The following is a 17,066-nucleotide window of genomic DNA, read 5'->3' on the forward strand; positions in this document are numbered from 1 at the left end:
ACCTTTTAGATTCATAATTTAAAATTTTAAACCCTATTTAGACCTTTTATAGTGATGTTTTTTAATTTTATCTTAATGCCTTGAACTTTTTCAACTCCCAACTTTTACTTTATCTCATTTTTTTTACCTTTAAACTCATGATTTTTAATGTTATTTCACATTTTGACCTTTAAAACTCCTGAATTTGAAATTTAATCTCATATTTTGACATTTTAAACTGATGATTTTGATGTTTGTCTAGTATTTTGTTTGTTAAATATCATGATTTTGAATTTTTATCTCAGTTTTGCTGCCCATTTTAACTCCTAACTTTGACTTCTATCCCATTTTCTACCTTTAAAACTCATGATTTTGAATTTTATCTCATTTATTGACCTTTTTCAACTCCCAACTTTTACTATATCTCATTTTTTTAACCTTTACACTCATGATTTTTAATGTTATTTCATATTTTGACTTTTAAAACTCATCAATTTGAAATTTAATGTCATATTTTGACATTTTAAACTGATGGTTTTAATGTTTGTCACATTTTGATTTTTAGATATCATGATTTTGAATTTTATCCTGGATTTACTGAACATTTCAACTCCTAACCTTGACTTCTATCCCATTTTTCTACCTTTAAAACTCATGATGTTGAATTTTATTTCATATTTTGACTTTAAAACTCATGTTTCTGACATTTTGTACTGTTAAAATTCATGGTTTCAGTATTCTTTGTCATATTGTGCAATGTCATGTTTTTACCTTTTAAACTCATAAGTTTGACGTTTTATCTCAGAATTTGAGTTTTTAACTGATCATGTTGACCTTTGATCTCTAACTCATTTAGGTTGATAGTCAATGGTCAACGGATTCCAAATTCAGAATCTGGCCCCTGCTCTATCTACTTTGCAGAGGTCATTATCACACCTCCATGAACCCTAAAGGGGCCTACCAGCTCTCTCCTCATGAATCCGGCCCAGAACATGACTCCGCCCCCTACGTGATGATGTCACAGCCTTGTTTGGACATGGTGGCCATCCACCAGTAGGTTTATTGGTTAGGGGGGGCTGAATAGTAGGTTTATTGGTTAGGGGCTGAATAGTAGGTTTATTGGTTGGGGGCTGAATAGTAGGTTTATTGGTTAGGGGCTGAATAGTAGGTTTATTGGTTAGGGGCTGAATAGTAGGTTTATTGGTTAGGGGCTGAATAGTAGGTTTATTGGTTGGGGGCTGAATAGTAGGTTTATTGGTTAGGGGCTGAATAGTAGGTTTATTGGTTGGGGCTGAATAGTAGGTTTATTGGTTAGGGGCTGAATAGTAGGTTTATTGGTTAGGGGCTGAATAGTAGGTTTATTGGTTAGGGGCTGAATAGTAGGTTTATTGGTTGGGGGCTGAATAGTAGGTTTATTGGTTGGGGGCTGAATAGTAGGTTTATTGGTTAGGGGGTTGAATAGTAGGTTTATTGGTTAGGGGCTGAATAGTAGGTTTATTCGTTAGGGGGGGCTGAATAGTAGGTTTATTGGTTAGGGGTTGAATAGTAGGTTTATTGGTTGGGGGGGCTGAATAGTAGGTTTATTGGTTGGGGGGGCTGAATAGTAGGTTTATTGGTTAGGGGGGCTGAATAGTAGGTTTATTGGTTAGGGGGGTTGAATAGTAGGTTTATTGGTTAGGGGGGCTGAATAGTAGGTTTAATGGTTGGGGGGGGCTGAATAGTAGGTTTATTGGTTAGGGGCTGAATAGTAGGTTTATTGGTTAGGGGCTGAATAGTAGGTTTATTGGTTAGGGGCTGAATAGTAGGTTTATTGGTTAGGGGCTGAATAGCAGGTTTATTGGTTAGGGGCTGAATAGTAGGTTTATTGGTTAGGGGCTGAATAGTAGGTTTATTGGTTAGGGGCTGAATAGTAGGTTTATTGGTTGGGGGCTGAATAGTAGGTTTATTGGTTGGGCTGAATAGTAGGTTTATTGGTTAGGGGGCTGAATAGTAGGTTTATTGGTTGGGGCTGAATAGTAGGTTTATTGGTTGGGGCTGAATAGTAGGTTTATTGGTTGGGGGCTGAATAGTAGGTTTATTGGTTAGGGGTTGAATAGTAGGTTTATTGGTTAGGGGCTGAATAGTAGGTTTATTGGTTGGGGCTGAATAGTAGGTTTATTGGTTAGGGGTTGAATAGTAGGTTTATTGGTTAGGGGCTGAATAGTAGGTTTATTGGTTGGGGGCTGAATAGTAGGTTTATTGGTTGGGGCTGAATAGTAGGTTTATTGGTTAGGGGTTGAATAGTAGGTTTATTGGTTGGGGCTGAATAGTAGGTTTATTGGTTAGGGGGGCTGAATAGTAGGTTTATTGGTTAGGGGGGCTGAATAGTAGGTTTAGTGGTTAGTGCTGCTGAATATGAGCTGTATTGGTTAGGGGGGCTGAATAGTAGGTTTATTGGTTAGGGGGGGCTGAATAGTAGGTTAATTGGTTTGGGGTGCTGAATAGTATGTTTATTTGTTAGGGGGGCTGAATAGTAGGTTTATTGGTTAGGGGCTGAATAGTAGGTTTATTGGTTGGGGGCTGAATAGTAGGTTTATTGGTTAGGGGCTGAATAGTAGGTTTATTGGTTAGGGGGCTGAATAGTAGGTTTATTGGTTGGGGCTGAATAGTAGGTTTATTGGTTGGGGCTGAATAGTAGGTTTATTGGTTAGGGGGCTGAATAGTAGGTTTATTGGTTGGGGCTGAATAGTAGGTTTATTGGTTGGGGGCTGAATAGTAGGTTTATTGGTTGGGGCTGAATAGTAGGTTTATTGGTTAGGGGCTGAATAGTAGGTTTATTGGTTAGGGGCTGAATAGTAGGTTTATTGGTTGGGGGCTGAATAGTAGGTTTATTGGTTGGGGCTGAATAGTAGGTTTATTGGTTAGGGGTTGAATAGTAGGTTTATTGGTTAGGGGGGCTGAATAGTAGGTTTATTGGTTTGGGGGGGCTCAATAGTAGGTTTATTGGTTCGGGGGGGCTGAATAGTAGGTTTATTGGTTGGGGGGGGCTGAATAGTAGGTTTATTGGTTAGGGGGGTTGAATAGTAGGTTTATTGGTTAGGGGGGGCTGAATAGTAGGTTTATTGGTTGGGGGGGGGCTGAATAGTAGGTTTATTGGTTGGGGGGGGCTGAATATTAGGTGGATTGGTTAGGGGGGCTGAATAGTAGGTGTATTGGTTAGGGGCTGAATAGTAGGTTTATTGGTTAGGGGCTGAATAGTAGGTTTATTGGTTAGGGGCTGAATAGTAGGTTTATTGGTTAGGGGCTGAATAGTAGGTTTATTGGTTAGGGGCTGAATAGTAGGTTTATTGGTTAGGGGGGGCTGAATAGTAGGTTTATTGGTTAGGGGGGTTGAATAGTAGGTTTATTGGTTAGGGGGGGCTGAATAGTAGGTTTATTGGTTGGGGGGGGGCTGAATAGTAGGTTTATTGGTTGGGGGGGGCTGAATAGTAGGTTTATTGGTTAGGGGGGCTGAATAGTAGGTTTATTGGTTAGGGGGGTTGAATAGTAGGTTTATTGGTTAGGGGGGGCTGAATAGTAGGTTTATTGGTTGGGGGGGGCTGAATAGTAGGTTTATTGGTTGGGGGGGGCTGAATAGTAGGTAAGCCTCTGGAGCAGTGGCACTCAATGTGTGGGTCTTTTTTACTTCATTTGAATATTATCCCCCCCCCAGAAAGCCTTAGAAAAGGGAACCTTTGACCTTAGAAATTAATCACATTATATTTTTCCCTTTTTTCATCACTTTTCATCCATTTATGCTATCTTTTGCCATTAAAGACCATTTTTTCCCCCTTTTTACCCCATTTTTTGCCACTTCTCTCCCACTGAAGCAACCTTTTGCCATAAGATTTTTCGAGGCAGATGTCTGTTTGAGCAAATTAAAAGACGTAAAATCCAGATTTTTATCAGTATGGTGCAAATTTCAGCTATAAAACCAACACTGCTGTGTTTTCTCATAGTTCAGTCAGATACCTCAGTGTACAGTTGAAAAAAAATGTTAAAGTGTTCACTACCTCTTTAAACTACCTTCTGCCATTAAGTACCACTTTTTTCTCTAGATTTTTGCCCATTTTTGCAACGTCTGTTAGCCACTTTTATCCAATTTTTGCCCCTTTTTCAGCATATTTTGTCCATTTAAGCTACCTTTTGCCATCACCTTCCACTTGTTTCCTATTTTTTGCCCTATTTTGCCACTCTTGACTGCTTTTTGCCCATTTTAATTACTTTTCTCATTTTTCTGGCACATTTTTGCCACCTTAACTTATTTTATTGCTTAGACTGTGGCTCTTGCAAAGGTATTTTTCATCAGTTTGGCTCTTTGGTTGAGTTTCACTGGTCTGGAGGATCCTACACCTTGAGGTTGGTGGGACTCCAGAGGCACCGGCAGCTTCAAATCCCTGTTTGCTGCTTTGTAATGACATTTTATCAGCTGCTCTCTTAATCTGATGGATTTACCTAACAGAAACACTCCTGCATACTTATTTGGCATTGCATACATGTGTAGCACATTTTCAAAATGTCAGCTTTGTCTGGTTGCCAGAGTCAAAGAGGCATTTTTTATTTGACTGAGAAATTAAAAACAAAATCTGTTTATTTGGATTCAGGAAGCCTGCTGGCTCAGTTTAGAAAAAGGCAAACAAGCATTTTTGTTCATGAAGATTTTAAAAGCACTGTGACGCGGAGACATTGGTTTTTCTTCTGCTGGATCTAAAACGATCTCTGAAGAAGAAGCACAAACTCTCTGTCCCACACTGATAAACTCAGTCCAGAAGATTATTTCTCTCTAGTTTAATCTCACTGTACAGAGCTGATGCTTCACTGTAAGTCCAGCCGGTTTAAAATAACAGCTAAAAGGCCAGTCAGGACCACATCCTCTGAACTCAGAAGACAGGTTTTCATTATCCATGAATCTGAGTTATTTCTAGAGAAATGACAAGAATAAAATGTTTAATGCTGCCTGTCAGAGCCTGGTGACATACTCAACACACACACAGAGAAAAACACTCAATAATAAAAATATCTTAAGTTAAGGTGGTGAGACTGTAACTCTCAGGCCCTCCTAGAGGCTTTTAGGGATTTTTGATTGTACTTTTTTCTCTTACTTTGGCAGTTATCATGCTAAGATGATGATATTTAACGAAGATGTTCAGTTTTTAATGAATGTTTGAAATGTCATTATCACTGTGTAGACAAAAACTCACACTGTCCCTCCTAGAGCCCTTTTAGGCCTCATTGACTACCATTAAAACCACTTATTTTCATTCTACTGCCACTGCAGTAAGAAATAAGAAATCCTGTTTATTCCTCTGTAACCAAGTTATTCAGAGGGAAAAATATGTGCACACCAAACAAAAATGCTGCCAAATTTCGCCATTTTTCAGTGTTTGCAGAGAGGCCTTGTGGGAGATAATGAGGTGGTTTGAACTGATAGGATATATCAGTGACTGTGGGTCAAACATCAGTGTTGCTGCTAATCATTGACGTATCCCAGACTGGTAATCCCTGCACAAAAACAATCTGCTTTGCATTTTTCAAATAGAAAATAATTCATTTTTGTGTCAGAAAATGTGGAATTATGTAAATAGACTGGCATTTATAGGGTTAAAATTATGAAAAATAATTCACATCTGCTATACATGACGAGGACTGGAGGTAATTAAGCTACCTTTGCCATTAAATACCACTGTTTTGTGTCTTTTGTTTGACGTGTTTCTGGACTTTGTAACGTGTCAACCAGGATGATTATGATACTGGGGTGAGGTTTTCATGGGATCTTCTGTTGTTGGGGTTTTGTCCTTCCTATTATGTTCTTCCCTTGTGTTTTGATGCCTTGTCTTAATTGTAATTCTGTCTATTGTCAAAGCACTTTGTAAGCCTCTGTTTTTAAAAGGTGCTATACAAAATTACCATTTACCATTTTTGCCCATCTTTCTGACACTTTTTCCCCATTTTTGCCCTTTCACCCCATTTTTTCAGCTTCTTCTTGCCACTTTTTCCCATTTTTGACACTTTTATCCTCCTTTTTCATCACTTTTCGCCCATTTAAGCTACCTTTTGCCATTAAGCACCACTTTTTCACACTGTTATACCATTTCTTTTTGACCCTTTTCCCCATTTTTGCCACTTTTCCCCATTCAAGCTACCTTTGCCATTAAAATCCACTTTCCCCCTACTTTTTTGCCCATTTCTGCAATGTCTTTTAGCCACTTTTATCCAATTTTTGCCCTGGAGTTGAGGACCTAATATTTTAAAAGAAAAAAAAAAAAAAGCTTTTTCATTCATTTTGAAAACTCTTAAATATATCAAATGTCCTAAAAGGGCTTTAAAAGGGAGAGTGTGATTTTTTTAAAGGAGGGTCTGAGGGTTAAAATACTGCATGTTAACAGCTCCTCTGGTGTGTTTGGCTAACATGAGGTCAGACTGAAAAAGGCACATCTGCTGACAACCTCTCACACCGGTAGCAATAGTTAGCGGGTAAACGTGGTGTTTTAATCCCGCTGTTCTTCTGTAAATCCACATTAAAGCTGCTCCAGTCAATCAGGCCAATAAAACGCTCCGTGCCTAAGCACAGCCGGCGCACTAAAGCTGCATTCACCAGGCCGGCTGGTCCAGCTCTGCAGGAACTTTTATTCGTCTGTGGAAAGTTGGGATTGGTACCAAAATATCAGATCAGTGCCGTCCTGCTTTTGCACCCTACTCTTAGGGCGGTGGTTCTCAACCTGGGGTCTAGGCACCTCTGAGGGGTGCCCAGGGATCTCAGGGGGGCGGGACCCTGTCTGCTCTGTAGCTGTCAAAATGAGATGTACATTTAAATTAATTATTAAAAACATAATGTGCTACGCCATATCAACAAAAATATGTCAATTTATTAGCAAATGCGTATTTTTTTTTTGAGGGGTGTATTTCTGAGCCTTTAAGATTATTTACAAGAAAACTCAGAATTCAGACTTTTAAAAGTGTTAAATTCTGACTTTAGAAACACTAAAATTTAAAGCTATTAAAACTGTCATTTACAACAGTGTAAAGTCAAAAATGCACAAGAAACCAAACTGAAACAGTGACTGAATTTTTTTTACTTTTTTTTACTTTACTATCTCAAAATGTTAGAGTTAAAAAAAAAAAAAAAATCTCCTGAATCTTTAATTCTTTTCAAGGTCATATATTATGCAAAATACACTTTTCCAGCAAAAAATGTGCCCCAAGAATCCAGAAAATCCATTCCCTCTCTTAATCCACCTTTCAGAAAATGTGAGCTGAAACAAGTTCTCTTATTTTCCCCTCATGATGTCATGTGGATGTGGGGAGATAGCCCCGCCCCCAGGCTCAGTTGGCCCTCCAAACTTGTAAGAAAGTTCTCCCTCCTCTCAGGATCAGGAGAGCCACATCCATTTCCTGAGAGGGGCGTGGTCAGAGGGCGGAGTCAGACAGCTCATTAACATTTAAAGCCACAGACACAGAAACAGCTCGTGGGTTTTTAGACATGCAGACATCCAATACTGGAGTGTTTTTTCAGAAACAACTTCACAGGCATGTTTTAGGGACCTCTGAGACGGATATAAACTTATCTTAAGGGGCAAAATATGCAACTTTTAAACATAAAAATGAACAGATCCTGTTTGTTTGTTTTATTTTTTAGTGGCCCTAACACGCTGTCGTGATAATGAGTATTTATACGTAGAGCGAGTGTCTGTAGGCCGACTATTTTGGGATTTTGACAACGAAAACAGTTCAAATTGATCAGGGCGTCAAAAGATTTCCATGTTTACTTTTGCAGGATTTCTGTAGTTAATCACAATTAATCACACCCTTTTTATGACATCAAAAATGTGCATTTAAAACTATTTATGTCATTTTTGGATCTTTCTGCTCTCTTAAACCAAAGGTAACTGACTTACAGAGGATACAGGCCTGCTTTTACAGGCACACTGAAGACCTAACCACAGAAAAAGGAACTTTTTATGGATTGAAAAGAAAAATAAAACAGTTAAATGTTTTATACCACAGTATTTAGGGGACTCTGGACTTTTCCTCTGAGCTGTCTGTGAGTTTTAGGACAAAGCAGGACAGTACGGTTCTGTTTATGGAACCATTCCCAACTTTCCTAAACCCAGGAGAACTGAAGGAAGCTGCTTGGTTTAAATGCTCCTAAAAGTCTGACAAAAACAGAAACTTTTAGTGAGAAAACTCTGATCCATCCATGATGATGCTGCAGTAGGATGAACACATCTCCAGCATTTTTAACCTCTAAGTCATCAAATCCAGATCCATCTTCCTCCAGAGCGTGTCCCAGCATCCTCTCTCTATAAACCCCCGTATGGGGGGTCTCTGCCTCTGTGTGCTTGTCTGTAGTGATGCCTGCTCCTCGGAGCGTCCCACTCCTCTTCCTTACGCCCGTCATGCCCGTTGGACTCGTTAGCCCAAAGCGGGGAGTACTGTGGAAGGACAGGAGGAGGGGGAGGAGCTTTCCAACTGTCCTGCTGCCAGTGGGACGAGGACCTCCGCTCCCAATCCCGGTCGGGATACCTGGGCCTGCTCTCCTCGAACTGGGGGGGTCTGCTCCACTGGCTGTCGAGATGAGGCGCCGTCCATTGATACGGGTTGAAACTGGCTCCCATTGGTGGACAGAAAGGAGGAGGAGGGTAGGGGAGGAGGCCGTTAGAGGTTGAGCGAGGGTTTCTTTCTCTCTTCTTTCTATTTCTGAAAAAATAAAATGTAAAATGGGTAAAATGGTAAAAGGTAAAATGTAAAAAATCACTTATTTTTATCATTCCTGTTATTTTTCATAGTTTCAACTATCTTTAAAAACCACCAGTTCTTTTAAAAGCATCTTTGTGAGAAAAAAAGAGGGAGAAAAGCTGTTAAAAAGGCTCAGACAGCCATGTGTCATGTGACTACAAACGACCTATGGGATTAAAGTTCTGTGCCGCTCCTCCTCTCTACCTGTGGCGCCGGGACTCGGAGTGAGGCCGTCTCTCGTCTTGGCCGCCTGGATCTAACGGTCGACGTGAAGCGAGGCGTCGGGACTTGAAGTGAGGCGGTCTCTCATCTTGGTCGTCTGAATCTAACGGTCGACGGGAAGCGAGGCGTTGGGACTCGGGGTGAGGTCGTCCCTCGTCTTGGCCGTCTGAATCTAACGGTCGATGTGAAGCGAGGCCTTTCATTGGCTCCTGCTCGGACTCCTCCATCCCATCATTACTGTCAATAAAGATCACACACACACAGGTTAGACCAATCACAACAGGGCAGGTAAGAGAGGTAAGGTGACCTTTATGTGGCCCAGATTTAAAGACAGTCCCTTGATTCTTCAGGGGGTTTTTGTAGAACATGGGTCATTATTTTAGCCAGCTGGTCCAATAAAAGCAGCTGTTATTATCTCACACGTACGCAGACATCTATCTCTGGATTAATCTGAGACTGAAAGAAGCAGAAAGCATGAGGACACTTGGCAGATTCTGGAGCAGAGCAGAGTAAAGACTGGAAATAATTTGATTAAAAGTCAGGAATGTGGAAAATAAATTTGTTTTCATTTCATATTTTCAGTGTTGTATCTCACAATGATGACTTATGGTTTTAACTTTTGGTCTTATATTTTAAACTTTTAGAATCTCAATTTTGAATCATAAGTTAAAGTTTGATATTTTAAACTCATCATTTTTTTATTTCTTCTCACAGTTTGACCATTAAAACTCATGATTTTGAATTTTATCTCATATTTTGACCTTTTCAACTCAGAATTTTGACTTTTTCTCTTATATTTTGACCTTTCAGATCAGAAAATTTAAATTTTGAGCAATATTTTGACTTTCAAAACTCATAATTTTAAATTGATCTCATATTTTGACCTTTTCATCTCTTAATTTTGATTTTTTTTTCTCACATTTTGACATTTTCATCTCATAACTTTGTCTTTTATATCTTATCTTGACCTTTAAAACTAATGAGTAAGAGTTAGGCGTGGGTAAAAATATTGTTTAATCGCTGCATTGCAATATTTCCCCCCCAATTCAATATCGATTCAGCAAATCCTCTGAATCGATTCACCTCCTGGCCAGTGGGGGTCACTGCGCGTGTGATTCGCGTGTGTGTGGATGGAGGCCGCACTCGACCAAACAACAACCAACCATAACCATGTTATGTGAGGTTTATCACAAATAAGAAATGTTAAAGTTTACATGCACTTTACTTTTTCAGTGTTTATACAGAACTGGCATGTTTTTTACTTTTGTACTCCTTATGCACAAGTAAGTTATTATTGTGCAAATTTTTATTTTCAGATGTTTTATTGCGAAAAAATGTGAGGTGACCTACCACATATGTTCACATGGGCATGAAAATTATTACTGGAAATTGTCAACAGGTCATTTGTGTATTTCTAGTTCTTACTGAATCAACATCAAAGCATTTAAATCAATATCCAATCGATATCGGATTGGATTGCAACCTAAAGAATCAAAATCAAATTGAATCGTGAGGTTCTTAGCAATACCCAGCTTTATTAAGAATTGTATCTTGTTGTTTTCAACTTGAAAACTCATGATTTGGAATTTTATCTCATTTTTTGACCTTTAAAACTCAAAATTTTGAATTTAATCCCATATTTGAACTTTTGAACTCATGATTTTGACTTTTTCTCTTATATTTTGACCTTTCAGATCAACAATTTTAAATTTATTTTGACTTTCAAAACTCATGATTTTGAATTTCATCTCATATTTTGACCTTTTCATCTCATAAGTTTGACTTTTTCTCTTATATTTTGACCTTTCAGATCAGCAATTTTAAATTTTGAGCCATATTTTGACTTTTTCAACTCATAACTTTGTCCTTTACACCTTATTTTGACCTTTAAAACTAATAATCAAGAATTGTATCTAATTATTTTTAATTTGAAAACTCGTGATTTCAAATTTTATCTAATTTTTGGACCTTTAAAACTCATAATTTTGATTTCTATCCTATATTTGAACTTTTAAACTCATGATTTTGAATTTTATCTCATATTTTGATCTTTTCATCTCATAATTTTGATTTTTTTTCCTCACATTATGACAGTTTCAGCTTATAACTTTGACTTTTATATCTTATTTTGACCTTTAAAACTAATGATTAATATTGCATCTTATTGTTTTGAACTTGAAAATATTAATAATATTAATATTAATATTTTCACCATCAAAAATCATGATATCAGCTTTCTATCTCACATATTTGCCTTTTAAATACATTATTTTGACTTTAAATGTATGTTTTTACCTTTTGAACCAATAAGTTTGACTTTTTCATCTCAGATTTTAAGCCTTAGACTTGTCATGTTGAGTTTTTTATCATCAAAATCATTTATAATCAGTTAAAATCAAGTTTTTTCCCCCCATAATTCATTTCTGGTGAAAAAGAGGCTGACATTTAATGGTTAATCTTGACCCTGTTAGGCCCTCAGGTTAGACCCAAGGTCAGAATCCGGCCCCTGCTGTAGAGCATCCTGTTCTCTGATTTCCAACATTCTGGGTGGAAAATCTTAAAAGTTGCAGGCGAACTGCATAAACACACATCTTTACCAGTATGAGCTCAGATTAACAAACACGTGCTAGGCCTGGTTACTCGTCATCCAAACATAAAACAGATCACTCATCATCACTGCTCCTCACCTCCTCTTTGGTCCACTCTGAAGATCCTCCAGGTAGTTCTGACGCTCTATGTCGTGGCCCCTCGAAGAGTTGAACACTAAAGAGAACGGTGATTTTAAATGTTTTAGGTGATTTTAAAGTTCACACTGAAACGCACATTAAAAACGAGTACTCACGCTGCACGGCCTCTTTAGGATCCATGCCGTCGACGTCGATCAGATACCTGCAGGTCACACACTCAGCTGTTAGTGAAATCCCCTCCTGCTGGAGCAGCTCTGACTGTTTTTACAATGAACTCACCTGCAGATCAGGTATCCTGTACGGTTCAGACCATGGGTGCAGTGGACTCCGATCAGCTTGTCTGGAATCAGAGTTATCTCACATGTTACATGTGTGAGTGGAAACAGACTGGAGGTCATACGATGCACACAGAAATCACGTCATTTATGTTCATGTTAATAATACTATTAATACTAATCTAATACCACTCAGAGCTATTATACTGTATCAAAACTACTAAAATCAGCCTCCTGTGACCTGAGCTTTTCTTTGGGATGCATTTTTAGTTTCTCCCTCTTATTCAGGCTCAGTAGGACCTGATAAATTTAAACTTCAGCCTCGTCTTTAAACAGGAATTAGCTTTGACCAATAATGGTGTCCAAAAATCTCCTGAAGCTCCTGTTTTCACAGAAAACCCAGACCTGGATCAATTTTAGAGCTGACGTTAACGCTGAGTGTTGCTGGGGGACTCATTTTGATGACGGACCACAAGGACAGGTCCGTCACAAAGGCCAAGCATGAAAAAATGTACACTAAATGTTAAATTTCCTGGAAATTTTCCTTTCCAAATTAACACAAAATTCCTAAAATAAAAAAAAAATGACCTTAAAATTCATTGAAAATTCTTCAACATGTATTTTACAGTATCCAATTAAAAAACAAACATTTCTTCATAATTCCCAAATATCTCAGTGAAACTTTATTATGAATCTTAAATATCCCAATTAAAATTCCTCCCAAAAGTCTTTGTAAATCCCTGCAAAGGTTTGAGATAATTCCCCAAAATTCCTAGTCAAATTCCCCTAAAATTAAAAAAACAACAAAAAAATAAATAAATAAATAAAAAATATTTTTCCCTAAATTATGAGGGTTGGGAACTTCCCCCAAACATCCAAATTCCCTGAAAAATTCTATAAAAATTCTTATATTATCATGTGACCCCCCATCCCAAAAATTTTAAAAACTGATTTTCAAATTCCCATAAAATGAAAAAAAAAAAAAAAAAAAAAAAAAAAAAAAACACAGGAAAAAATAAATTGAAAATAAATAAATAAATAAAATTTAAAAAAAATTCAATGAAACAAGTCACAAATATTCCCTCGGAAATTTCCATCAAATTTTTTTTGAAATTTTGAAAGGAACCTCCTCCCCATTAATAAAGATTTTCAAGCAAATTCCAAGCGATTTCCATCAAAAAATCCAAAAATTTTAAAATAAATTTTGCAGATTTTCAAGAAAAAACTAAAAGAATTGCAGAGAAAATCCCCTCTCAAAAATTCAAATCAGATCCCTAAAAAATTACAAATACATTTCACAGATTTCTGCGAACACGCTTGAACATTTTCCGACAAATTTCCCCAAATCTACAAAAAATCCCACAAATTTCCATGAAATTACCTGAAAATTCCCCAAAACATCCAAACAAATTCTTATGAAAATGGTCAAAAAAATCTCAAAGCAAATTTCCCACAAAACTTCCGATGAAATTCTCAAAAAGATTTAAAGACCTCCCCAAAATTTCCATGAAAACGCCTGAAAATTTCCAAGCAAAATTCCCTGAAATACATAGGGGGGTTGATGACATTAACCAATCCTACATGAGTCTTCTGTTCATGTGGAAAAGCCCAAACCAGGATATAAACTTGTTTTTGAGGCCTCACCGTTGTCTGCGTTTTCTCTCAGAAAGTTCCGGACGGCCCGTTTGAAGCTCAGGATGGTTTTGTCGCTGGGAACCTCGTGACCGGCCGTCAAGATTTTTACAAACATCAGAGACTCCGGTAAATCCTACAGACAGAAAACAGTTTAGATGATTTAAATCCCTTTACTTCTCTATTAGAGTGTTTAAACACCTCAAACCTGTTGGCTGGTCACCTGTAGTTTGTAGTATCGTGTGGTGAACGTGAGGTCGATGATCAAACCCAGCTCCTGGTTTTCTTCACTCAGAGCGTCGAGCAGCTCCCAGGGTCCAAACACGTCCCGGGAGGGCAGCTGACAGATCAAGGACTGAAAGAAAACACAGATTTACATGGACGACCACGACTTCACTGCTGTTAGAAATCACAGACATTACCTCTGAGCAATGTTAAACCTCTGTTTTCAAAGCTGCTACACACATAAAGTTATTATTATTACTATTACTGTTATTGAGTCGTCCTTCTGACCTGCTTGAGAGGAACTTTGAAGGCGATGAAACGCGTCCCATGAAGCCTTTTTCCAACAGCTTTGTAGTCCAGCCATCTATTAAACAGAAACACATCAGAAATATGAACACTCAACAGTATTCATAAATAAATAAATTAACATTAAACCCAATTTTAGGCATCATGGTGTCAGCAGATGTTAATATAGAAAGAAGTGTATTATAATAACAACTAATTGCACATGCTAAAAAATGGTGGAGTAATGGTGAAAAGTGGTTAAAAAGTGGCAAAAACAAGAAAAGTAATGTCATAAATGGTGGAATAATAATGAAAAGTGGTTAAAAAGTGGCAAAAACAGGATAAGTAATGTAAAAAAAAGGTGGAATAATGGTGAAAAGTGGTTAAAAAGTGGCAAAAACAGGATAAGTAATGTTATAAATGGTGGAATAATAATGAAAAGGGGTTAAAAAGTGGCAAAAACAGGATAAGTAATGTAAAAAATGGTGGAATAGTGGTAAAAAGTGGTTAAAAAGTGGCAAAAACAAGATAAGTAATGTAAAAAATGTTGGAATAGTGGTAAAAAAGTGGTTAAAAAGTGGCAAAAACAAGATAAGTAATGTAAAAAATGGTGGAATAATGGTGAAAAGGGGTTAAAAAGTGGCAAAAACAGGATAAGTAATGTTATAAATGGTGGAATAATAATGAAAAGTGGTTAAAAAGTGGCAGAAAAAAAGGGTAAGTAATTTATAAATGGTGGAATAATGGTGAAAAGAGGTTAAAAAGTGGCAGAAAAAAAAGGGTAAGTAATGTTATAAATGGTGGAATAATGGTGAAAAGGGGTTAAAAAGTGGCAAAAACAGGATAAGTAATGTAAAAAATGGTGGAATAATGGTGAAAAGGGGTTAAAAAGTGGCAAAAACAGGATAAGTAATGTTATAAATGGTGGAATAATGGTGAAAAGTGGTTAAAAAGTGGCAAAAACAGGATAAGTAATGTTATAAATGGTGTAATAATGGTGAAAAGGGGTTAAAAAGTGGCAAAAACAGGATAAGTAATGTTATAAATGGTGGAATAATAATGAAAAGTGGTTAAAAAGTGGCAGAAAAAAAGGGTAAGTAATTTATAAATGGTGGAATAATGGTGAAAAGAGGTTAAAAAGTGGCAAAAATCAGTTAAGTAATGCTAAAAAGGCTGGAATAATGACGTTAAGCAGTTAAAAAGTTCCAAATTGTGTTTAGAGGGGCTAAATGGGTGGAATAACCGTTAAATAGTCGTCAAAAGTGTGAAATAAAATTGTGAAAAGCGAAAATTGTTGACAATAACCAGACACCAGTGTGTGGAAATAAGTGAGGCTATTTGCATGAATTAACGGGTGTTAGCTGAATAAAATAAGCCTGAATTAACACCCAGCTGTGGTATAAAGTTCATATTTCATCTAAATAATCTCCACAGAAGGTTTAAGACCATTTACGTAAATTTTATTTACGTCTAAATAAAAGAACACAACCTTTAACTCACCTGTCAGGTATTCCGTTTTTCTTCTTGTGCCCGGACATTTCCACAGAGCTCCTTTATCCCTTTAAAGTTTCCTTTTTGTTGTTTTTTAAATGAAATAAAAGTAAAAATATCTAAAAACCCTCCGACGTCACCACGTGTGGTCACAGCTCGGCTGTTTTAAATGTTTACGTTCATTTACCCTGGTGGAAACGTCTTAAAAAGCGACTATTACTGCTAATAAAAGATTTAAAATACCAGTAACTTTACTGTATTATCGTCTCCATAGTGGAATTAAACAACTCCAAACCTCCTCTACTGTCGCAGTGGAGACGGAACGCTGCTACTGTTTGATACCGGCTACCGTCGCACACTGATGACGTAGAGACACGTATTCTCAAAAACAGCAGAAGCCTCCACACTGCCACCTGGTGGTTAAAGCCATATATGATTATATAATGACTATAATGTCTATGATGTCTATAATGTCTATAATGTCTATAATGACTATGATGTCTATGATGTCTATAATGTCTATAATGTCTATAATGACTATAATGACTATAATGTCTATAATGACTATAATGTCTATAATGACTATAATGACTATAATGTCTATAATGTCTATAATGTCTATAATGACTATAATGACTATAATGACTATAATGTCTATAATGACTATGATGTCTATGATGTCTATGATGTCTATAATGTCTATAATGTCTATAATGACTATAATGTCTATAATGTCTATAATGTCTATAATGACTATAATGACTATAATGACTATAATGTCTATAATGTCTATAATGACTATAATGTCTATAATGTCTATAATGACTATAATGACTATAATGACTATAATGTCTATAATGACTATAATGACTATAATGTCTATAATGTCTATAATGACTATAATGTCTATAATGTCTATAATGACTATAATGACTATAATGACTATAATGACTATAATGACTATAATGTCTATAATGACTATAATGACTATAATGTCTATAATGTCTATAATGACTATAATGTCTATAATGACTATAATGACTATAATGTCTATAATGACTATAATGACTATAATGACTATAATGTCTATAATGACTATAATGACTATAATGTCTATAATGACTATAATGATAATGTCTATAATGTCTATAATGACTATAATGTCTATAATGACTATAATGACTATAATGTCTATAATGACTATAATGACTATAATGACTATAATGTCTATAATGACTATAATGACTATAATGTCTATAATGTCTATAATGACTATAATGTCTATAATGTCTATAATGACTATAATGACTATAATGACTATAATGTCTATAATGACTATAATGACTATAATGACTATAATGTCTATAATGACTATAATGTCTATAATGTCTATAATGACTATAATGTCTATAATGTCTATAATGTCTATAATGACTATAATGACTATAATGTCTATAATGTCTATAATGACTATAATGTCTATAATGTCTATAATGACTATAATGACTATAATGAC

The 17,066-nt window shown here is 36.5% G+C and overlaps 1 protein-coding gene across 1 annotated transcript; it reads right to left on the bottom strand.

Annotated features, from left to right (window-relative positions):
- Positions 1-6,841: 6,841 nt before the first annotated feature.
- On the bottom strand, positions 6,842-15,893 carry LOC121525067 (RNA/RNP complex-1-interacting phosphatase-like). The gene is made up of 9 exons (XM_041810820.1): positions 15,560-15,893; positions 14,063-14,138; positions 13,773-13,904; positions 13,562-13,685; positions 11,922-11,982; positions 11,798-11,844; positions 11,643-11,718; positions 8,938-9,192; positions 6,842-8,694 (listed from the first exon to the last, which is right to left on the bottom strand). Exons 1-9 carry the CDS (start codon positions 15,595-15,597, stop codon positions 8,298-8,300), a joined length of 1,206 nt encoding a protein of 401 aa, XP_041666754.1. The 5' UTR covers positions 15,598-15,893; the 3' UTR covers positions 6,842-8,297.
- Between the last annotated feature and the right edge of the window lie 1,173 nt (positions 15,894-17,066).

Source organism: Cheilinus undulatus, linkage group 17 (genome assembly GCF_018320785.1).
Source record: "Cheilinus undulatus linkage group 17, ASM1832078v1, whole genome shotgun sequence".
NCBI lineage: Eukaryota > Metazoa > Chordata > Actinopteri > Labriformes > Labridae > Cheilinus > Cheilinus undulatus.

What these genes read in the sequence shown, in the direction of transcription:
- LOC121525067 (XM_041810820.1), bottom strand. Translation starts at nt 15,597, where the DNA reads ATGTCCGGGCACAAGAAGAAAAACGGAATACCTGACAG. An exon ending in TCAAAGTTCCTCTCAAGCAG is followed by an intron (nt 13,905 to 14,062) that starts GTCAGAAGGACG and finishes GTTTTCTTTCAG; the next exon opens with TCCTTGATCTGTCAGCTGCC. An exon ending in TCCGAGTCCCGGCGCCACAG is followed by an intron (nt 8,695 to 8,937) that starts GTAGAGAGGAGG and finishes TTATTTTTTCAG; the next exon opens with AAATAGAAAGAAGAGAGAAA.